At 40.1% G+C, this 24,332-nt stretch overlaps 1 protein-coding gene across 4 annotated transcripts in view; it reads right to left on the reverse strand.

Annotated features, from left to right (window-relative positions):
* Positions 1 to 23,855, reverse strand: part of frmd4ba (FERM domain containing 4Ba) — a 51,711-nt gene extending 27,856 nt beyond the window's left edge. For 3 of the 4 annotated variants that reach the window (XM_086087109.1, XM_086087108.1, XM_086087107.1), the window contains exons 1-5: positions 3,606 to 3,855; positions 931 to 996; positions 506 to 600; positions 310 to 402; positions 30 to 114 (exon numbers count right to left, since the gene is read on the reverse strand). In XM_086087109.1, coding sequence (XP_085943235.1) covers positions 30 to 114; positions 310 to 402; positions 506 to 600; positions 931 to 996; positions 3,606 to 3,767 — 501 coding nt within the window. In that variant the 5' untranslated portion in view covers positions 3,768 to 3,855. Of the gene's footprint in view, positions 1 to 29; positions 115 to 309; positions 403 to 505; positions 601 to 930; positions 997 to 3,605; positions 3,856 to 22,049; positions 22,336 to 23,654 lie in introns of those variants that run through there. The other variant, XM_086087110.1, reaches the window with a different exon arrangement.
* Between the last annotated feature and the right edge of the window lie 477 nt (positions 23,856 to 24,332).

The raw sequence follows: 24,332 nt of genomic DNA on the forward strand, positions 1-24,332 counted from the left end.
TGTTCAAGTATATAAAATACAATACTTACATTAAACACCAGAGATTTTGCATTCAGGAAGAACAGCTCCACAGTTGTGTTTTCTTTTAAAAAGGTGATCTTCTCAATGTAAAATCTGTGAAGAGTTCAAGAGAGTCAAGTATCAAGTTAAGTGCACACAATTTAAACGCATTCCACGCAACCTTGAGGAGGTGTTGTTGACACAGTTACATGACTGCCACCTGCTGGTCTATTTCCGTCTTAAATTAGGGCGCTGTCACCATGCCCTAAAAGTCCTTTAGAAAACAACCTTCTACACAAGCTTGCTTACCTTACAAAGAACTTGATTTCCAGTTTATCTGAAGACTTGGAGAAGTCATGATCAAGGACTTTTCGATCAAGCTGAAGCCAGTTATTCTGACCACTAAAAGTGAAGAGAATAAATATTGCATCAGGCATTTTCACCGGGATTGTAATAAAAAGAAAAAACATTTTATGATACGAGTATATTTTGTGTTTGTACTTACGTGTCATCTATGAAGCAAAGGCCAAAGTATTCCTTCTCCTTCAGATTAAAATGTGATGCCACCAAATCCAACAGGTCCCGTGATAAAAGCTTTGGCTTGAAAAAAGAAGTTAAAATATATATATTTATCTTAGGTTATTACTACATTACAGCTCTTACAACTCAAGATGCTTCTTTGCCATGATATATCATTATCAGGGGTGTTACCAGGGATTTTAGAGGTGCGGGTATCTAAAAACAAAAACACTTTTTTTTGCAGTCAGCTATATGTCAATGTAGCATATTCAAAAGGGCCTCTTGTCATTCACGGGCCCTTGGAATGATCATCAGCTCCCCCCCCCCTCACCTTACTACGCCCCTCTTTCTAATAATCACAGTAATGCAGGATCATATGGCCAAATTAGATAAAGATTAGACAATCCGTACCTGGACCAGCAGCTCCAGCTTCCGGCCGTCGAGTAGGTGTACCTGGCACTGCCGTCCCTCGTTCATCTGAAGGAAGAAAACAAAACTTTAGACAGGGCAGGTTTTGCAACCTGATGCCTTCATTGCAAAAAAAATTTCTCCACCACCACCCATGGCCATGTACTGTACAAAACGCCATGCTTCCACACTTATAGCTGGGGGTAAAATGTCTGTTTGACTTTTGTGAGGACGAACAGTGATTCCCCTCAGTGTCATGTTTGCCTTTGTTGTGAATTAATAGGTAAGTTGAGCCGCTAGCCATATTTCCACAGGGAGAACATCATACTTGCAAACGAGATACAATGCAATAGCGTGATTTAACAATGGGCCAAATCAACCACAACCTTTATATTTACCATGCATGGTTTTTATAAAAGTGTTATTTAAACAAAGATGCTCTTCTACCCACACAGTTCCGCACACTGTGTTGTCATATATCTTTCCTCTGTATCCGCACTGGTCCCACTCTCATGAAACATCAACATTTCTTGTTGTTTCTTGTTTGTCTTGTCTCTTAAGAAAATCAGAGGAAGATTTCTTCCTCTTCCAAAGTTTAAAGAAGGTCCCCATGTATAGTTCAAAATGAATTGTTCCAAGATGAAATGTGTTGTATTTTGCAGAATTGATCTGTGAGGGAAAATCTAGTTGTTAGTTCACTATAAATGTAACTTTAGTACATTTATGTGCTCTGTTTAGTGTAGACTGTAGAAAATGCTATCCATACCTAGAGTATATAACATGTATATTGGCCACAATGGACAGTGTTAAACATTTTAAGCAACGAGTGTTACCAGGACAATAACAAGTACCGTAACATTTGGAATAAAAAAACACAGTGAATTATAAAAATGGTGACTTTGGTACCTCTCAGTGGCCATTGATGGTATTGAAACAAGTGGTCCAGGTCACTTTCTCCTGACTGGAGCCACTGTCTGCTTTCAGTTGGCTACAATAAGAATGCTGTTCTTATTAGGGAAAAACAATCTTATGCCAATCTTTTCAGTCACCTTTAATTAAATTAATGTGAATGTTTTTTTTGTTTTGTTGGAAAAAAAAGGGAAGTATTTCATATGGTTTACGTAAAAAAAAAAAATAAGATAAAAATGTAATTTGCCTGCTAACTAACCTGTAAATGATTTTTTTTTTAATATGCCTAATTTTCCCTCTATATGCCTATTTAGAAACTAGACATTAACATATAATACTGATGGAGTCTATAAAACAAAAGATGATAAATGATTATATTTAGAAGATCAATTATTACAATAATTTCTTGAGCTTTATTGTTTTTGCTCTAATGAGGTGCTGAAAAGCTGCTGAGGAGGGGACCCGAATGTCAGAGCAGTCTTCAGTAAACAACATCAGGAAAAAAGAAAAGGAAAAAAGAAAAGAAAAAAAGAATTATCAGTGTCGTCAGAAATCTCTTTTACCCGGTAATTCATTTTTAACAGGATTCCACACCACTGACTGACCTCATCCTGCAGCCCAGACTGAGTCATTTAATTCTACCACGTCATGGGCTTTCCTTCAGAAAAAACGTCACAAAGCAGGAAAAAAAGCATGGAAACTAAGTACACGTACTCTACTCACAGAAAAGAGGCAGGTGTACTACAAGAAAACCTGATTGGGAAACAATAGGAGCATGGCAGACTTGATGACACAGACTAACATCAGCAGCAGTGCCCCCAATGCCTATTCATCTTTGCACATTGAACATTTTATTTGACCTTGTAAAGATCATGTGCACTTCAAGCATCCTTGCTGCATTTGTATTTTTTGCATGTTCAACATGTGAATAAGCATCAGTCCCCCTTTTGTTCGTTTGTGTGTGTTAAAAAAAAAAAATCTTACTGTATTTAGTTTTTCTATTGTTTATTTCCACTCATCCTGGGACTTACTGGGCTAACCTGGGACCTCTGCCTTTCGGGTTATATCAAGTGGAAACGTGTGTTGGCATACAGCGGTGGCAAATCCAGGTCCAGAAAGTAAAAACCCTGCCACAGTTTGGCTTTAGCTCCTGGTAGCTAGCTCCCTAACAGGTAAACGAGCACCATGGAAGCTAGCTAGGGAGCTAGCTAGCTAGCACCTGGGGCTAAAGCCAAACTGTGGCAGGGTTTTTACGTTCTAGACCTGGATTTGCCACCTCTGCAATACAATTCCTTGAATCCTTGAAATTACACAAAAGTTGATACTAGTAATAACAACACAAGCAACACACACTGAGGGACATGAGCACAATCTAACTAGGAAATAATCTAAACAAGATATCCTACATGACAAAATATCCAAAGAACAATAGTTAACTTAAAATTCTATATCCTAACAGAAATACGAAACCTAAAATCACTAGCAAAAAGAATAACAATTCACAAAGTGCATAATTGCATGGTGTGTATACCCCACACATACGGTATTACGATGTTCCAGGAATAAAATCCTTGGCAACTTTCAACGTTCTTTATAGAGAGCCATGTGTGTTCAGAGAAGCAGTCAGTGCATTCACTAAAATAAACATACTTTGTGACTGACTGAATGAAGCAGGCTTTTCCATTGACCGGACGCTAAAAATAATCCATCCAACAAATAAGCATTTGTTATTAATTATTATTAAGCCATTAGCCAAGAAGCTGCCATACCTGGTAGTCATGTCCAATCCTAAACCAGGCCACAAGAAAGTGCTGGCATGGCAACAGCGCACGTTTGTACCACCTGCTCAAGGTCTCATGTGCCACACTCCAAATGAGCTGGCTGCTAGATGCCACTCGGTCCTCCATTCCTCGAATCATGCGCACAGCCATGACCTTGTGTCTCGGAGCAATTCCTACTTCAGGTGGTCACAATTCACAGATCCAGGGGAAACAATGTCCTGCAGCACGCTGGGGTTAGTTCAACTGAAAGAGCTGTAATGTGATAAAAGCTACGATTCGAAGGCACAAGCACACATTGTGTACTGTCGGCCCAGTTGACGTCATGATGCTGGGAGTCATCAGAGAGCAGTCCGTATCAGGCATGACTCTTATCCAAAGATTGATGGTCTGAAGCTCAATTGCAGAAGATTAAAATGAACAGTGAGATCCGATTAGCAGTTTTAGAGAAATTTAAATATTGTGAATTTGAATTTTCAGTCATCTCAATGACATCTTTATCTTAAAGAGGAAGTCAGCCAAACATTTTCTTTACAATAATATGTTCTATTGACACCCACTAGGCTAAGCACAGAACTCTGATTAATATTGTGTTTGTGGAATTTGAATTAAGCATTTTTTAAAATCCATTTAAGGGGGCGGCCATTCTGCTACTTGCTGTTGACTTAAAATGACACCACAGTTGCTCAGGGTTCAGGCAGCGACCAATCACGGCCTACCTGTTTTCTGAGTTGGGTCATGTGGCGTTTGCAAGCTGAGCTGATTGCTCGTTACCTGAGCAACTGTAATGTCATTTTCAGTCAACAGCAAGTGACAAAATGGCCACCCCTGAGATGGATTAAAAATGGGTGGATTTTGCTACTTAAGTCATTTTCCACAAACACAATATTAATCAGAATACTGTGTTTAGACTGGCGGGGTTGCATAGAACATATAATCGTAAAGAAAATATTTGGGTTGACATCCCTTTCAATCTAAAAAAAAATATTGATTCTGAAAGCAAACCTTGGGGTCAACACTTTCACGGGATGGGAGCATCGTAAATAAACACAAGGTTCACTCCAAAATGTATGGTAATATTGACGGAAAAAGAAAACTTCGGAAAAGTTGTTTACAACATAACCAAGACTTTTGCACAATATATTCAATTATTAGACTATTGACCTCATTCTCATATTGTGTTGTGTCACAAAAAAGTGAACTGGCTATGAGTTTGTCTAGGATGTGGGAGCAATTTCCTGAGGAGTCCAGACATTCCCACCCATTACATTCTGCAGGAGTGTTAAAAATAATTGGCTGGGTTTGGATCAGCGAGGGTGGTACAACTGACACGGCACATTTGAAAGTGGAATGGTGGTGTTAAACTTTCGGAAAGCTTTTGATGTTAAACTCTGGGACATTAAAGTGCTTTCAAGTCATTGCCAGATGTTTTCTGTGACTAATAAACAAATGTGCACACTCTGCAAACCTGACTCAAATAAGTAACAGAACACAAAGGCAGTTATGCTGAAGAAAAATAAAGTGATGGAACATTTGTGAGCAATGACATGGAAACAATAATATGTTGTTTGTTTAGTGTGACCAAATTTCAAAAACCAAAACTGTTTACAGAAGAGACTACAACCATATCAACTATCCATTTTTAAATGTCATGCTTTTTTCCCTCCTATTAAATGTGAGATTAACTGTTTTGTTTTGAAGTCAGTTCCCAGTTAGATGTTTTGTTACCACATTATGCAAATAATAAGCACAAAGCAGTGCAAATTAGGATCAGTCATGCTGACGGCACGTCATGGTAAATGACGTGCCGTTTGTTCTAATACACTGTACGTGTGCTCAAATCCCCTCCAAACATTCATTGTGATAATATCATTTACGCACAATCAAGTATTAAATTGGCGGCACTGATCATACCTGATATTATAATTTTAAAGTGAAAAAAAAATAAGATGAGCAATTTTTAAGGTAAAATGTTCACATGGCTATATGTGGCATCTTTGTAAAAACGTTACATTTAGCAATTCGGACTACCTTAATCAAATACAATAGTACACAATCACAATTTAGCAAGTCATGGTAAATAACTCCTGGATTGAATTGACTTGCTGTACCAAATGTTTTAATTTACAGGTACAGTGCGTAGAATTCAGTGCCATCTAGTGGTGAACTAATAGAATGCAATTATTTTGAATCACGCGCACTACGGTGCCTCAGACAGACCACACTTTACAACCCTACCACCAATTACTACCAGTTATTATTTGAAGTGAGCGAGCGAGCAAGCAACCCGGCAAGCAGGAGCTACTGTGAGAAGCGAGCAAGAGTTGTTAGCAAGAACTCCTGGAGCGACTAACAGGAGCGGCTAGCAAGAACTTGCTGGAGCATCTAACAAGAGTGGCTAGCAAGAACTTGCTGGCGCAGCGAACAAGAGCGGCTAGCGGGAGAAGCTAGCTTAAGATAGCGAGAGCAAAGTAAATAGAAACAAGCGGCAGGAGGCCGAATAGAAGGTGGAAGGTAAATGGCGGTTGACTCATTGGGTCCAACAGGAGCTGAATTACCACCAGGGGCGAACTTCGTGAGCCTCCTGTAAGGCACGGTGCGACCTAGTATGTAATAGCTATTACTAGACCTATCAATAAATACATATTTTTTAAATGTAGGCTGATGTGATAGATCATATATATTTTTTTGCATATTATTGAAATTAACAGTGGGTATTTAAAATGAATGAATTATTAGTTCACCACTAGAGGGCGCTAAAAATGCACACTGTCCATTTAACAGAACTAAAAAATTAAATGTTTTAGATGGTGCTCAACAATATTATACAATATAGGATTGCTAATCATTATCAAATATTTTTATAATAGATTGTCCTATTAAATGTGTCAGGATGAAAACAATTTGGTCTTATAGCAGTTACTATTATAAAACATGCTATTCAACAAATACGTACAATTCTGTCCTTTTACTGCCACTGTGATTAAACGTCATCAGGGGCCATTATGAACTGACAGGGCCACTGTAACTAACTAACCTTGGTAAGAACAGACAGACATGAAAGGCCAAAGCTTCCTGGGCTAACAGCCAGCCATAAATGCGGTGAAAACTATCCACTGTTGATCACATGCAAGAGAGTCACGTCTCAAGAAGAAATGCAATTCCAGGCCCACATTTACAGTACGTACATCTGATGATCAAATGTGTGACATTCATTTGGAGAGATAAAACAAGAAGAAATATCTCAATTGTGATTGGTACAATTTGTGTGATTGATGTCAGCCCAAAAGGCTCATGATGATGGATATATGTATAATGTATACTCATACTAAAAATTATGCGACTGGCATTTAATATGCTGATGCAATAAAAAGCTACTCAATCAAAAATTATTCTGTAATATTTGTAAAACTACAATGCCTATAATTTTCACGCCAAAACCTGTTACGGTTATCTTGGGGCACATGAACATTGTCAAAACTCACAGGGACAAAAATGACCGAAAACACTTTCATTTAATACCATTTGCATCAATACCAACCAGCTGCTTGTCCTCCAGATTTTGGTCCAAAAGCATATTTTCAAAACACTAATTGCCGGCGTATAGTTGTCTTCAGTTATGCACACTAAAAAAAAAATCTTTGTAATAACCTTATTTGTGTTTATTTTTTATTTTTGTATTTCTTTATTTATTAATGTATTTATCTTTGACAACATATTAATTCCTGTAGATGTTTTATATGCTTAATTAATGTTTTGCACCTCAGTAGCTCATTCTCCACAGCTGCTAACAAAATGTCAATGTCCCCCATCTCCAGCCTGGCACTAGGACGACAAATGCTATGACCTAATGCCATTTGATGTCACTCTTGGAAGCAGTCCTCTATGCAGCTCATGTGCTGCGCTGAATACAAGAAGCAGACAATTTAAAGGTCCATTGTTTTCAAGCTGTTGCTTTCTTTGTCCTCAAATGCACCACTATCAACTGTTTGGGGGGAGGACTGCATTACCCAATTAGGAACACCAGATGGGGAAATTTAGCTCCTCACTTACCATTTGAAAAAGAAATGGCAAACCAATAAAGTGGTGAATAATAATACCCCCCCCCCTTTAAAGAAAAAATAAACTGCGTATCTAGATGTTCATTTTAGTTCATCCACGCGCCCTTATTTCACTTGTGAGACCTGAACATGAGAGCTGCTCCAAATGTAATCACTCCTTTGTCTCTCAGTCTCTCGAACGCCTCTAATAAAGGATCTTAATCTGTTGAGAATACAAGGTAGGTCATGCCAGGGAGGTGTACTGCCAAGATCATCACACTTCCCCGTTCCCAAAGCTCATCTCCACATAGGATGGCAATTAGCATGTAGCGCAAGTGGCAGATTAATTGTTTCAAAAGAGGGAAAGCCGCGTGTGAGAGAGGTGCAGCGTGAATGGAGCATAGGACAGCTGTCATCCACACGAGCCTGCAGCTGACAAGCTGGAGCACATACTGAAACTACAGCTGACAGGCTGAATGCAAGACATGTGTTGTATGCCTGACACACTCACGCAAACACACGCGTGTAAGACGGTTCACTTGCCGCACAGGACCTTGTTTGCACCCATTTAACAGGAACTGGTGAAAGGCAGCAGAACCCAGCTGTTAAATATCATGATCCTGCATAGGTGGACAATTTGTTGTCATACATAAATAAAAAGAACAGAAAATTTAATATGAAAGTGGGCCATTCCCGCTCATGCATACGTCAAGCTGTTTCATGGGCTTTAATGTTAGCAACCCTCAAGCAGCCACGATGAACTAAAAACCTAAAAACAAACAATTTACTATATTCAGGATGGCCAGGACAAGTACTTATTGTGAGGGCTGCCACGCGCCTTATATGCAGAGTACGCATAGTGCGCAGGGCACCATCGTCCGTGTGGGGCCCCATTTGCCCGCGGGCATTGAAATATCGAGTGTGCACGTCATTAGTGAGCTTCTGACATGCGCTTGTCATGTTGCTCAAACATCCGTGAGCACTCGTGCCAGGGGGTGGGGATTCACTCGTTGCGCGTGCATTGGATGCAACATTTGTTTTCATATAAAGACACAAAGAACCCACTTTCGAGTATTGTGATTGTCAGTTACACAAACAAGGTTTTGCAACAAAAAAAAATTGCTTAAATTCTACGATCCAGAGATGCGTGGAGAGAAGCAAAAGCAAACCAAGCACGTCATTCACGTTCGGCAGTAAACTCTGGTTGCGTTCAATGACCACTCATACAGTCGGATAGAAAAAACTCATTCAATGTATCAAACAGAAATAAATACTACTTGAGCACATTGCAGGGGGTACTTGGAATCATTTTATAATTTATTTCCCAGATCAAAAATCTCTGTCATAGACATACCAAAATCAGAACAGCCGCATGGCAACCTACATTTCTCATAAAACTCAGATTTTTTTTCTCGAAGCATACACAGCCTCAAAATATCCCACACTCTGTCTATTACTTTCCAAAGGGCAACATAAATAGGGCATGATTACAAACATGTGATATCACAATGACGTGGAGCTGGGAGAATCAACGAGTGATCAGACGCGGTGGAATTATGCATGACATCAGCCAATCAGAGTGCAGGTTTTCCTTCTCTTCTGCAGTTTGCAAGTTGAAGGCGTAAACAGAAAGTAAAAGAAACAAGAAGTAAACAATGACTGAACGCGCAGCAAAACAAGCCATGACTTGGTGTCATCTTCCCAAGATGAAACGGTTTCGACAAGATCGTTCCTCCCTGTCGCTTTTGGGGCGGAATTTCGTGGAGTGGATGAAGACGTTGTGCAAGGTAAGTACTCGAAAACAGCTAACACAACAATCCTGTTGAATCATTAGAACAAAATAGTGGAGCAACATGCAGAAAACATGCACAGGCTGCCGACGTACCGTTAGCGGTTTAGCCGCTAATAAGTAGCCGTGCAGCCATTAGACCAAAGCAATCAATCGCATCATCTATTGATCACCCCAGCCCGTGTGAATTGCGAATGATTGTTGGTCTGCGAAAACTTGTCTGAACCAGTCCGTGGCGCAACAAAAGGTTGCCCCCCACCCCGCGAAAAAAAAAAATCGGGGGCACGTTCACACTTTTAAGGCCACTCAACTGTGTTTGGCAAAATTCTTGCATATCTGTCAAATGACTACTTTAAAGTACATAAAAGAAAAGGGCATCTTGCTTGAGTTTGCAAACACCGCTTCGACCACAAAAATTGGTTGACACAAAAGAAAAGATTTAAAATTTTAAAACTATATTTGTGACACCCGGCCCGCTGTTGGCTACGGACATTTGTTGTAGTCTTTAGATGCATATCCTCTGCCAATGGGGACATGCCTGCCAATGAGGAAAGAAAAAGACGAAAGACAGACGCAAGAACACATCATGTGACTATAACCAGGATGCTTTAAGGTCAGAGCAGGGAAGCATGTGGAGGCAGTAACGTCAGCCAGAAGAAAGCACCATTCAAAACTTTGACCTTAGGGATTCAGAAAGATTGTAAATCTGCATTTTTGTCAGGGGAGCAGAATAATAACAATAATAATCACTTGTATCATTAGTGCTATATATCCCAAATGAAGGGGAAATGCTCTACTGTCAGTCCAAATGACACAAGCAGAAATCTGTCCACATGATTTTGTTTGATTACCTTAACCATACTTCACTCAACCATAAACACGCATGACCCACACATTACTAAAAATAAGAAAAAAACAACCCTGTTGATTCATAGTGCTGTGGGCTGTCCTTGCCCCTGAAATATGTAAAATTGTTAATCATTTTCATGTTAAGATAAATGAAATAAGGCCATGTGTTTTATTTTTGCCATAAGTGGAAATAAAGCCCAACAGCTGAGTGCGTGGGCCATCTGGAATTTCATTCCCGATAAGCCTCCTTATTAGTGAAGTTGAAAAAATATATAGTTGTAATGCTGATTTACACACTACATAACAAATTCAACTAGCTATTTGTGTCAGACACGGTCCAACATCACAAAGTGTCTTGATGCAGACTCTTTCAATTTCAGTGAGCTTTTACTGTTTGACAATTTTAAAGAAGAACGATAAATTTCAGAATTCAGTTAATTCTCCAATTATTTGGCTAACTGAGCTTCTCTGAGAAATCAGAAATGAGTCAAGATCAGCATTCAAATGCTAAAACCGAATTTTCTGATCAGTACTGCAAATGAACACTTCAGCATCTTATTTACTATTCTTATGTAAAACAGTAGATTTGAATAGAAGTAGATACACAATAATAATGTTATTTATATTTTAGCAATTAAAATAGAATTTACATTAACTGAATTAAATTAGTTGTACAAAATCGATGTATTAAACAGTTAAAGAAACAAAAATAGTTTTGGTAATTACAAATCACTAGCACAAGGCAGAAACCTTACATCTCCAAAACCAGCACTTTTTAGGAAACAACTGCCCCCCCACCCACAAAATTAGCATGAATGTTGTTGTGTGTGTGTGTGTGTGTGCGGTGGAGGGGGCGTGGTGTGATGCCAGAGAGGGTGAACATGCTTTTCCCCCCTGCCGTACAAGAATAAAGTGTTATTTCACATCCACTACAGTAGGTGGCAGTGGTGCTGTCATTGTCGGAGTGTGCACAGCAGAGGTTTTTTTGTTTTTTTTGCACTGAGCATGTGCACATGCAGCACACACAGAGCAGGAGATATGAAGTGCAGTGAACAGACCCTTAAGAGACACCATAAAGAAATACTGTATATAACACTGCTGAAAAGAAAGGTAGAGAGAGAGACAGAACTGCACAAGGTGGTTCCTCTATGTTGAGTTCACCTATGATTTTTGTTAATTAAAAATCGTAGAGAAAGAAAAAGAGACTAAAAACAATGTGATTATTTGCTGTCAGTTGATCTATACATATTTATATTTTCTTTATAGTTTTCTTTAATGTTTATTAAAATAGGGATTTGACCCCATGGCCTCAAAACTGTAAGGCAGATGTGCTAACCAGTCGGCCTCAGTTCCTATGTGTAATCATCATAATAATAATTAGTAAAGAGACCATATGTCTCTCATTCCAGTTTGCTACTTAGATAATTTGAATCAAACAGCTGTGAAGATTCATTAGGCCGGACCACACAACATCCAGATAACGATCCAGACAGTTCCTGTATGGAAAACTGCTACAGCTCTGGGACGACAACTGGAAAATTGGTTGAGGTTAGTTGGCCTTCGGGACTGTGGAAAAAGTCAAATTGTCTTCAACAGTAATTTATGTGGGTTTTGTTTGCAAGATTATTCATGTATTAGCCAATTATGCGAACAAAAGCCTGTTAAATCCCTCAAGCAATTAAAAAAAGATAGCAACTGAACCACTGTTGGCTCACTGTGCGGCTAACTTCATGCCTCAAGGTCATTATGACCATAAATAAATCAACAATAATAGAGAGATGCAGAAAGTGATAAACGCTCTCAAAAGTTCAGTAATTGATAGTGTCATGTCTAGAAAATTTCTGTGTTGCTAATTACCGGTAGTATTATTCTACCGGAAAAAGTTAATTTTTTATTTTTTCTCACTGCGAAAAGTAGGATTATTTGACTAATTGCTACAAAACATTGACAATGACGAGAAACGCCAGCTAAAAAAAAAAAAAAAATCGAATTATTACTAATGTAATTACTAAAGCAAATGTTTATTTTGGCGTGTGCGTATATGTGTGCCTTTTTGTTGTCGACATACGCCGAAGTGTATACTGTCTATTCAAATCACTCTTACCCATATGAACTGTGAAGCTCTATCTGGGTTAAGTAGTATTATCAGAGGGGTTCCACTAATTTCATTTTAGCCACACAGACCATCAGTCATCCGGAGAGTTAAACTAATTACACTGTGATAATCACAGTAGCATATGCTCAACTGTTACCCACAATGCATCAAAACACTAAACCATGAAAAATGAAGCCACAGATTTCTCCTCTGCTACATTTCCTAGACACTATGTACTATGTGCAGTTTACTTCCCTGTCCTTGACACTTGTTCAAAGAGAGAAGACGTTAGGGGTGGCCCGATCCGATATTGATATTGGAGGTCGGTCCGATATCAGCCAAAAAAACCCAGTATTGGATTATTATCTACATCCAAAATCTCCAATAACCAATACTGTATTTATTAGCACTCATACTTATACAAGCAGTCAATTCCAGACCCCATTCCTGCTCTTCAGCAGCATCTGGACTTAGCATGCAGAGCCCACGTGTAATGTTTTAGCAATGTCAGTTCAGACTTCCATCGTAAGAAAATCTTTTCAAAATGGCAGAATTTTTCCAATAGAAAAAAACTGATCAGCTCCTCAAAACTGAGGTACTTAACAATACAAAAGTTATCTGGATGCTGTTTCCCCCCACCTTTTTGTATTGCATATTTAAATTTGTTTTTTAATTTAATTACATTTTTTAGAAATTCGGTGTTGTTTCACTTGAAATTAGTTTAGCAGGAAAAAACTTTAAACAATTAAAAGTTCAATTTCAAGTTAAAGGATGTTTGTGCAGTTTGTCACTTTGTTTTACTCGCGACTGCCACCTCTGGCCCAAAGCGTAACTGCAACATCTGTGTCATGCTCGTTCATGGTACGCAGTCGAGTATGTGCACGATCTTAAAGCGACAGCCACAGTTGACAAACGAAAACATGACTTCAAATGAGGTAGGAAAAACTTCGCCCCTCGCCTCCCCAAAGAAACTGTGGAGTTTGCAGGGTCTGCACACTCTACTCTAAAGGGACGATAAAAGCTCATAGGTGCAGTCAGAGTAAAACAGTCAGGGCTCTTTGTAATCATCTAGGCATTGGTGGAGCATGCATGATGTAGAAAAACCTTTAACATTACCTTTTTAAATGGCACAATGCACCTTTAAGGGTTTTTTTGTACTCTAAATTATTTTGTAGCCACACATACAGCTACAGAAGCTAGCTCTTGGGACATGGAATGTCACCTCTCTGGCGGGTAAGGAGCTCGAGCTGGTGTGTGAGGCAGAACATTTTTGACTAGATATAGTCGGACTTTCCTCCACACACGGCTTGGGCTCTGGTACCAATCCTCTCGAGAGGACTCTCTTCCACTCTAGAGTTGCCCACGGTGAGAGGCGCAGAGCAGGTGTGGGCATACTTATTGCCCCTTGGCTTGGCGCCTGTACGTTGGGGTTCACCCCGGTTGACGAGAGGGTAGCCTCCCTCCGCCTTCGGGTCGGGGGACGGGTCCTGACTGTTGTTTGTGCATATGCGCCAAACGGCAGCTCAGAGTACCCAACCCTGGGGACTCCCTCATTCTGCTGGGGGACTTCAATGCTCACGTGGGCAATGACTTTGAGACCTGGAGGGGTGTGATTGGGAGGAACGGCCCCCCTGATCAAAACCCGAGTGGTGTTCTGTTATTGGACTTCTGTGCTCGCCACGGACTGACCATAACGAACACCATGTTCAAACACAAGGGTCTCCATATATGCACTTGGCACCAGGACACCCTAGGCCGCAGTTCGACGATTGACTTTGAAGTCGTGTCATCGAATTTGCAGCCGCATGTTTTGGACACTCGGGTGAAGAGAGGGGTGGAGCTGTCAACTGATCATCACCTGGTGGTGGGTTGGCTCCGATGGCGGGGGAAGATGTCGGGTCAGACCTGGTAAACTAAAACCTATTGTGAGGGTTTGCTGGGAACGTCGTTGGAAAGGTAGTTGGAAAGCTCCTCGGTGGCAGGGCCCCGGGAGTGGATGAGATCCGCCCGGAGTTCCTAAAGGCTCTGGATGTTGTGGGGCTGTCGTGGTTGACCCGCCTCTACAACATTGCGAGGACATCAGGGACAGTGCCCCTAAATTGGCAGACCGGGTTGGTGGGCCCTCTTTTTTAGAAGGGGGACAGGAGGGTGTGCCCCACTATAGAGGCATCACACTCCTCAGTCTCCCTGGTAAGGTCTATTCAGGGGTGCTGGAGAGGAGGGTCCATCGGGAAGTCGAATCTCAGATTCAGGAGGAGCAGTGTGGTTTTCGTCCCGGCCGTGGAACAGTGGAACAGCTCTACACCTTTGGCAGGATCCGTCGAGGGTGCATGGGAGTTTGCCCAACCAGTCTACATGTGTTTTGTGTGTTCCTCGGGGGGTCCTGTGGGGGGTACTTCGGAAGTACGTGGTACTGAGCCCCCTGATGCGGGCTGTTCGGTCCTTGTACGTTTTGGTCTGCATTGCCGGCAGTAAGTCGTATTCGTTCCCAGTGAGGGTTGGACTCCGCCAAGGCTGCTCTTTGTCATCGATTCTGTTCATAACTTTTATGGGCAGAATTGCGTTGAAGGGGTCCGGTTTGGTGGCCTCAGTATTGCATCTCTCCTTTTTTCAGATGATGTAATGCTGTTGGCTTCATCAAGCTGTGATCTCCAACTCTCACTGGAGCGCAGCCGAGTGTGAAGCGGTTGGGATGAGGATCAGCACCTCCAAATCCGAGACCATAGTCCTCAGTTTAAAAAGGGTGGCGTGCTTTCTCCGGGTCGGAGAGGAGATCCTGCCCCTAGTGGAGGAGTTCAAGTATCTTGGGGTCTTGTTCACGAGTGAGGGCAGGAGGGAGTTAGACATCGGCAGGCGGGTCGGTGCAGCGTCTGCAGTGATGCGGGCTCTGTATCGGTCTGTTGTGGTGAAGAATGAGCTGAGCCAAATGGCGGAGCTCTCGATTTACGTCCCTGACACAAGTGGCCGAAATTAGTTTCCTCCACAGGGTGTCCGGGCTCACCCTATGAGGTAGGGTGAGAAGCTCTGTCATTCGGGAGAGACTCAGAGTCGAGCCGCTGCTCCTCTGCGTTGAAAGGAACCAGTTGAGGTGGCTCAGGCATCTGGTTTGGATGCCACCTGGAAGCTTCCCTGGAGAGGTGTTCCGGGCATGTCCCACCAGCGGGAGGCCCCGGGGACGACCCAGGACATGCTGGAGAGACTATATCTCCCGACTGACCTGGGAAAACCTTGGGATTTCGTCGGAGGAGCTGGTTGAAGTGGCTGGGGAGAGGTAAGTCTGGGCTTCCCTCCTAAGGCTGCTGCCCCCGCAACTTGACCCCAGATAAACGGTAGTAAATGGATGGATGGATGGACATACAGCAAATAAATAAAGGAATAATTTTGAATACATTTTATTTGATAAAATTACATTAAAGCATAACTATTTGAAATAAATGTAGCTTCACTTCTTGACAAGAAAATATAGTTTGCTTCTATACACAATGTGATTTTAAGAAACAAAAACTATTGATTCTAGAAAAAAAAGAAAACCAATTGATCATTCATTATGTTGTCACATTTTTATTGTCTAATAAAGCCTCAGTTACCTGCAATTAACCTGCATAAAGAAATTGCTCCTCAAAGTTAGAAAGTTGCTCCTCAAATCAAGCCTTTGATTCACAAAACTGCTACGCAAAGAAAAGAAAAATCGAAACCTGACTAGCATGTCTGCAAATGATTACATTAAACTTGCAATTGACAGTTTCATTCATGCTACCTTTTACTCATGTGAGCACATTTTTTAAAATTCAGCAATATGACCCTCGCATTCAACCCATCCTGGGTAATAAAAAAAAAACAGCACTCTTTGGGCCAGCAAGTCAAGCTTTTCACCCAAAAAACAGTTTAACTCAAATGAAATGAATGGTTTCCAATGACATGGTTTCCTTCTCCCTATTACGTGGCAAAACACCTTTCCTCATCGTCATCTCATCATCTTCATCTTTCCTCTCCATGTTTGAACCTCAGGGTTGCTTGGTTTCGGTCCAAAGGGCAGGTGATAATGACTTCTCTCCCCCCCAAATGCACCAAATCGGTGATTCCTTATATATATAAAGTATATGGATGTGTGTGGGCGGGTGTATGTATTCGCAATTGCAGGTGTTGGTTTCTAGCATTAAACCGCTGAAGGGAGAGGCTCACATGAGACTCCATGGATGATAAATCCTTAGCACTAACAGACAAACAAGCTCCACCCACACAGACACCGAATGATGCCCACGCACATACATGAAAAACCGATGTCATCCAGACAAAAGTAAAAAAAAAAAAAAGAGAAAGAGACTGGAGGGGTTCAAGACTGAGAACATTGGCCTCGTCTCGAGGGTGTCTCTCAACCTGGCCTCCATCTCTTCTGGCACATAACGTGAGAAACACTCACAAGAGGCTTTAAGCTTTGCGCTGTATTGATTGCTATCAGATCAGAGGCAGTGGAATACTTATTTTTTCTCATTCATAAGAAGGTAATAATAGCCGCTCATCCCATTGCATTCCCTTTTGTACCTGTGGGATGGGGTGAGACAAACACATGAGTAGGTGGGTGGACAGAGCAAAGCATCATAAGACATGCCCACCTTTTCTGTCGCTCACAAACCTCCAAGGCAAGTACTATTCTCTCTACTGGTATTTTCATTTCATTGCCTCACTGCAATTAGGTGCATCCAAAGCTGAAAAAGGCATAAACCTACTGTACACACAGTAGACATACACCTACGTACGCGAATGCATACACATGCATGCACAAACAAGCAGACACGGCCTTGCTGCTCTCGATTCTAAATTTGCAAAATTATAGTATGCTGGTTTCAAGGCAGCCACCATATCATTTCAGAGTTCAGACAGAAGAACTATGAATATCTGAATTATGGTCATCTTTGGTTCAGTGGTAGAGTGGTCAACCCGCAAGCCTGAAGTTGTGGTTTTGATCCCAGGCCATTGTGACCATGTCGAAGTATCCATGAGCAAGATATTGAACCCCCAGTTGCTCCTGATGCTTCATCAGTAGGTGAATGAGTAGTCAAAATGTAAAGCGCTTTGAGGGCCTTGTAAGTTGGAAAAGTGCTATATACAGTAAATGAAGTACCATTTACCATACATACACAGTATATTTGTCTGTGCAGAGTTCACTTCATTTCAATGTACTGTCTAATTAATACAGTACAGCTTTTGACAGCGAAAAAACACCTACTCCTTCTTTAATAATATTGTATACAAGTGGAGTGGAGTTTTTGTTAACATTTGTCACAGTAAACAATGTCAATGTATAGTTCATGTCTTTTTACTTCATTCAAACCCAAATACTACTATAATACTTTGTGCTTCACTTACAAAAACGTATTTATACTTAAAAAAAAAAGTTTATGTCTGACATAAAGAGGTCGCTTAAAGCAATGGTAGTTATTATAAAAAACGGCCAGCAGGTAGCATCAGAGTATAAGAGATCACCCAGGGCTATGTTGCAACAAGCTCTTTTTGCCAGTGTTTTCAACAAGTTTGTGAATAATGATGAAACTTAGCTATATTGTAATGCTAATTGCTGCAAAACGGAAACAGATACAACAATATATATTTTTTTCTGATGAAAGAAGAGACTCTAATCTTTCTTTTGGTAGGTTCCGTGATTTTATAGCAATAGAACAGATATTTCTGTGGACCTTGCAAAATCAGTCAAAATCCAGTAAAACAGTCAAGAGCGAAGGAGGTTGCTTCAGTGAAAATGGCTGGGAGTGAATGAGTTAATAATCAAATCAAAATTATCCATTGCTCCCTTCATACAGTCTTCTTTAAGTAGCACACAATCGTTTGTATCTGCTGACTATGTAATTGATAACTGAAGAAAATATTTGACCCTTTCTTTTGCTTTCAACACCCCTAAAATAAACATGTGAATGTTCTCCCTGCTTGTGTGTGTTTTGTCTGTCTTTCTCCCACATTCCAAAAAACATGCATATTAGACTAATTGAATACTCAAAATGCATTACATCAGACTGGTGGTCATCTTTGTGTTAAATGAAAAAACATTTGCTTTTAATTTGGAAAATGATCAACAGTTTTGCCTTTTTTTTTTAATGTTACGGACCAAACTATTAACTGAGTCATAAATAATTTATGTTTGTGCACTTTCTATACTATCAATTTGAAATAATGGTGATGAAAACATAAAAAAAAAATCTGATTCAACGATAATAATTCACAGATTAAATAATTATTTAAATAATTAAATTTTTTAGTTGCAGCCCTGCAGATGAGCTTTATGTGTTTCACCTGATATTCTGCTGTAAATCAAACTACAATTTGAAAGGAGTGCATCCACAAGCAGATTATTTTAATGCAGTGTCCATGATATAGCAAAATGCTCCCTATTTTATAGTGGGAACTAAAATAAACGCAACACATTTTCATCACAGTATTTACTGTATTTCTCAGAAATCAAACAAAACCACCATTATGAAAGTCTTACAATTGACTCCGAGTAAGATATTTATTGTTTACAAGTAAATGTTGTTATTGAGTCATCATCATGCGCGTGTTTGGTTGACTCTTTGTTTAACTCAGGATGTCCTGTCTGACAGGACAAAGCAGACATGAAACAAGCAAGAGCAAAAGGGTCTGCACACTGCTGAACTCACAGAAAATGAGGAACAGATTCCTGTTGTCACAACTTTATATGTGAACCACATTGACTGTGATTACATTCTGGACAAGCAAAATGAGACATTTCGTTGCTGATTACAAAAAAACAAACAAAAAAAAACTACAGACAAGCCTGTGCAAGCCACCCCTTTCCTTAACACTGTATGTAACACATCAAACCAAAAATCTAACATAAAAAAATAGTGTTTTGCATTTTCTACATTGCCAATTTGAAATAATAAATATCGATTATTTATCCTCACCTTGCAAACATCACGTCGAAAATCAGAAAAAAGGTGATTGGTCGCTATCTGAGCTCCAAGCAACTGTGATGTCATTTTCAGTCGTGGATTTTGAGCTGCTTAATTCATATTCCAGAAACACAATATTAACCAGAATACCGTGTTTAATAGGGGTGGGGTGGGTATTATGGTAAAGGCAATATTTGACTATACTTCTCCTTTAACTGATAAAGCAATATAAATAAATTCACAAAATATTCTATTTTAATTTTTTTTAATTTGTAATTTATTTAAATTTTGAAGAAAATAATTGAAGCAACAAAAAAAACAAGGGGACACTTAGGAGTGGAAAGAGCCACCTCTTTTTAGGAAGCTGGGCTAAAGAAGTGGTTCAAAGAGAAGAGCCGAATTCCGTTGAGATTAATGTGAGTGATCAGGACGGCGATTCTACGAGAAAGCATTTGGTAGCAATCAAGTAGGTCGACAATATTTTGGATTTACTGTACTTTTAATGTAAACCACAAATGGGAAAAGGGATGGACTGGCCATCGGGCATTTCGGGAGTTTCTCAGACGACCGGTCGCTGCCCCCCACCCTGTCGTTAATTATTAAACGTAATAATCAGCGCATGTCGCCTTGCACACCCCCTTCCCCCCGCAATGAACGATGAATAGTAACCGCAGCGTAACATCCACATTTTTTAAGTTTGCTGGCACCATCTAGCACTCATGTCTCACATTTTTGCACACAACTCGTGACCCCCCAAAAAATCGCCCTTATAAGTTGGGTCAGTCATAGGTATCGGGCTGATACCAGCTTTAAGGTATCAGGTATCCATGGTGGCTGACAATAACCTCTGCAGCAGTTGGCGCTATACTGCGCTATTTTGACACATCTGTGAATCATCATCAGCTTCAGAAAGAAACTTGTCCATAATTTTTTTGAGTTTGAAATTTTATGTGTCAAAGGTATTGAGTACTCAAAGAGTGAATATTGTACTGGTATGGGTCTGACATCTGTCATAACCAGTCAGGCAAGAGCAGTATTCTTGCTGATGCATTGAAACGTATGGACCTGTGTGACAACAGTATCATGTAACCCAACTGACAAAATCCCTCATTTAAGCATGCATATAGTTGAAAGTCCTCAAAATGTGTGGGAAAGAAAAGGAAAATAGGGGTGATAACCGTAATTGGAAGCATCTATTCTGTCCCATTGTTGACAGTATCTTAACTAAAGGTGTGCCAAAAAATTAATTCTCATAAGAATCGCGATTCTCATTTAGTACGATTCAGAATCGATTTTAAATGTCCCAAAATCGATTTTATTTAAATTATTTTATACTGTCTTGCCTTTGTCTGTGTGTGCCTTTATCTGGAGCGCTGTTCATGTTGTACCCGGTTTGGCCACTTAGGGGCAGTGTGGTTCCACGCAGTCTAATACACTGTTAAGTTGTAGCCACATTAGAGCGTAGAAGGAAAAAGTCACAATCAAGTTATTCCAATAAAAGTTGTTTTGTTGCAGTGTGGAGCCGTTCTTTTGAGTGCCGCGAGTAGCGCGCTAATTAGCATTAGCGAGTCAGACTGGAGTAGATCATTACAATTCCTTGCACATCACAATCGAAAATCGATTCTGAATCAAATCGCAGACCCAAAAAACTGAATCGAATCGAATCGAATCAGGAGACATTCAAAGATTCCCACCCCTAATATTCACTACATAACCTTGTTGAGACAGCCCTTGGCTGCACTTTAGTGTTTTTAAGCAATACATTCAATGTAGAACAGGTTGACGGTTGTCGCTCACTACATTGTCCAACTAGCTTGTCCAACACGGGCTGCACAGTATGGACAAGGATGTTAATGGACCCTGATTGCTAAATACTGTATCTTTGTCGTGCCTCACTGCAATGCTGGAATATTCCAGGGGTTAATAGCTTTATTGAATCGGAAGCGCTGACCGCATTAAAATCAGCTGGACATCCCAGACTAAAGTTGACACAAAGCTGCGCTTAATTTGTAGTCTGTTCACAAGTATCACAGAGAAAGCACATGTTGCTTTCATGAGGAACAAACTTCATAGAGTAAACACAAACAAGCCTGTGCCTTTGTTCCTCACACCTCTTGTCCACTGGACGTCCTCAAGATAAGTTTCATTGTCATAACAAATGAAAGCATGTTAAATTATAAGTTGAGAATCTCACTCAAACTTGGTAAACACCTCTGCACCACACTAGTTGTATTATATATTATAAGTGACACGAGAGCCATACAGGATATCATGTTCCTGCCTGTCCATTGTTTGTTTTGCCCAGGGAAACAGGATATTCACACAGTGCAAACCAGCTGACATGACATGAGTAGTCTGAAAAACCTGGATGCCGGTTAAAAAAGAAAAACAAACTCATATTCTGACTTGCGTCTTTTCTGGCTGTTTATGTTGCATTACTCCATTCACATGAGTGTAATTGACAAACTGCTGTCAGTGTGTAAAGCACTGATGTTGGCATGTCAACAATTCCCAGCTGACAGTTCAACACACCTCTCACAATCATTATACACAGTGAGCAAAAGCACATTTAGTTTACAATTGGCACCTTTTGCAAGCATCCATTTCAAACAATAGAGATAAAAGTCAACAAATGTGCGCAAGATTGAGGCACTTCATTATGCGGTCGTATATTGTTTTTTCCAATTATAACCAAAGCTAAATATCTATATATAATATTATGAGGAAAACGTCTCTCACCTTGTGTCTTTTGTTGTCCTCGGATCGCCCCCGCGTGTTATTGTTTGTGCTCACGAGGTGTCAGCCGGCCGACCGGCGCAGATCCGAAGCAAACTCCACGCGTACAATATTGTGAGAATGAACAAACGAGCGGAGTTCATTGTACTGTAGATCGGACTGTTAGAACAGAACTGACAAAAGATAACAACGATAGCGCTCACTCCAGATAGCCGGCCGGTCCCATCGTCAATTCGCACTGCCCGCCTCCTCCTCTTCCTGATCCAGCTGGTTGGCCAATAGAGGAGCGCTGCGGGACCACCATCAATTGAAATAGCTAGTATACAAGACAACAGTATCATGTAGACCTATACTTGGGGTAAAAAATAAATTAATAAGTTCATTAATAATAAGAATAATGATAATAATAATAATAATAATAATAATAATAATAATAATAATAATAATAATAAAAAATAAATAAAGTGATGTAACCGCGCCCCCCCTACACACACCCTTTTTCCCATCGAAAATTCAAAGGATTATCTGATATTCAGTATACCTTTGTAATCAATCAACCTGTGAATACCCATTAATCATGAACATGCATAAAATAATGGCACTTAGTGTAAGAATGCTACAGTGTGTCACAGTTTTTTGTTATTTCTTTTCATAAAGCAACAGTGTGTAGGATTTTGTGCCATCTATTTATCTTCATTTGAAAAAAACACTATTGATTTCATGCCCTGCGATTGGCTGGCAACCAGTTTAGGGTGTACCCCGCCTACTGCCCGTAGCCAGCGTCCACCGCGACCCTTGTGAGGACCAGCAGTTAAGTAAATGGATGGATGGACTATTGATTTCAAAAATATGCAAAAAATCCCATCAAAGTACATAATATATATATATATATATATATATATATATATATATTAGGGATGTCAAAATTTCAAGTTAATTTCAAGTTCCTTTAACGCCACTAATTTTTTAACGAGCGATTAATGACCTCTCCTTACTTGGAACGCCTGTACTCGGGGAATTGCAGTCGCAATGCAGCACGTCCACATCAAATTTAATAGTAAGTAATAAATGTAATAATAAATAATAATAATAATAACGCATACATTTGTGGAGAGTCTGGAGACTGGGGTAAAGTTGTATTTTACAATTTAAAAAATGTGCAGAAATTCACAAGTTACTAAATGCACAGAGCTGTCACCATCTTACAATTGCAATTATGCCATTAAGTGGCAGAATAATGACCTCAACACAAATCAATATCACACTCATTTTTTATAGTACAGTACATATTTTTTATTTTAACTCAATTTTGTGAATTATTATGAAATTACTGTATCAATGACTAAAGATGCAGCCACATTTCTATTAGTTTAACATTTCCCCCCTACTTTTATGTTAACAAGAGTATGACAACTTTTGTACATTTTATTGTCGATTTAGAACAGATTTAAAATAATTAAATATATATATAATCACTAGTTATATTACATGCATAAAAGAGGCTGACATGTGTTTTTTTCTACGGATACTTGAAGGAGAAGAACTTCGTAGTTAGCCTCTGGTGGTGTTTTAGCTAGTGTCGGACCCAATGTGTCGACTGCCTCTTACCTTCCACAGCTGTGATCTGCAGGTGGTCATCGCTGAGTCCCCGCTTGTCTCCTTCTGCTTTGCTATTACAAGCTTTTGCAAACTTCTCCCGCTAGCCGCTCTTGATAGCCGCTCCAGGTTTCTTGCTAGTCTTTCTTGTTAGCCCATCCAGCGAGTTCTTGCTGTCCACTCATGCTCGCTGCACATGCTACTTCCTGCTCGCCAGGCCTTTCGCTCACTCCATATAATAATTGGTGTTTGGCTTGCGAAGTGTGGTCTCTCTGAGGCAGCGTAGTGCACGTGCTTCAAAATCGTTGCATTCTATTATTTCACCACCAGATGGCACTAAATAATACACACTGTCCCCTTAAATAACACAGGATTTTGAACATATTGCTGAGTTTGCAAAGACTGCACCGTAAGGGAAAGGGAAGGAAAGGAAAGGAGTGCCACTGTGATGAGGTTTCAATGTTCTCAGAACAATGGGAAAGCCAACTAATCCACTGAAACTGCAGGAGCAAGGAAATGGGAGGGATAAAGCAGTCCACTTTGACTGTACAGCACTTGAACTGAGGGGCACAACACCTTCAGTAAAAGACGGTCCCTTGGCTGCATTGTAGTTTTTAACTGTGCTACATAAAATAACTAAAGATACAATATACGATATTGATATCTTTATTTCTGGGCGGTGTGGGTGAG

Source organism: Leptonotus elevatus, chromosome 10 (assembly GCF_054856555.1).
Source record: "Leptonotus elevatus isolate MCC_2025b chromosome 10, RoL_Lele_1.0, whole genome shotgun sequence".
NCBI classification, from domain to species: Eukaryota; Metazoa; Chordata; class Actinopteri; order Syngnathiformes; family Syngnathidae; genus Leptonotus; species Leptonotus elevatus.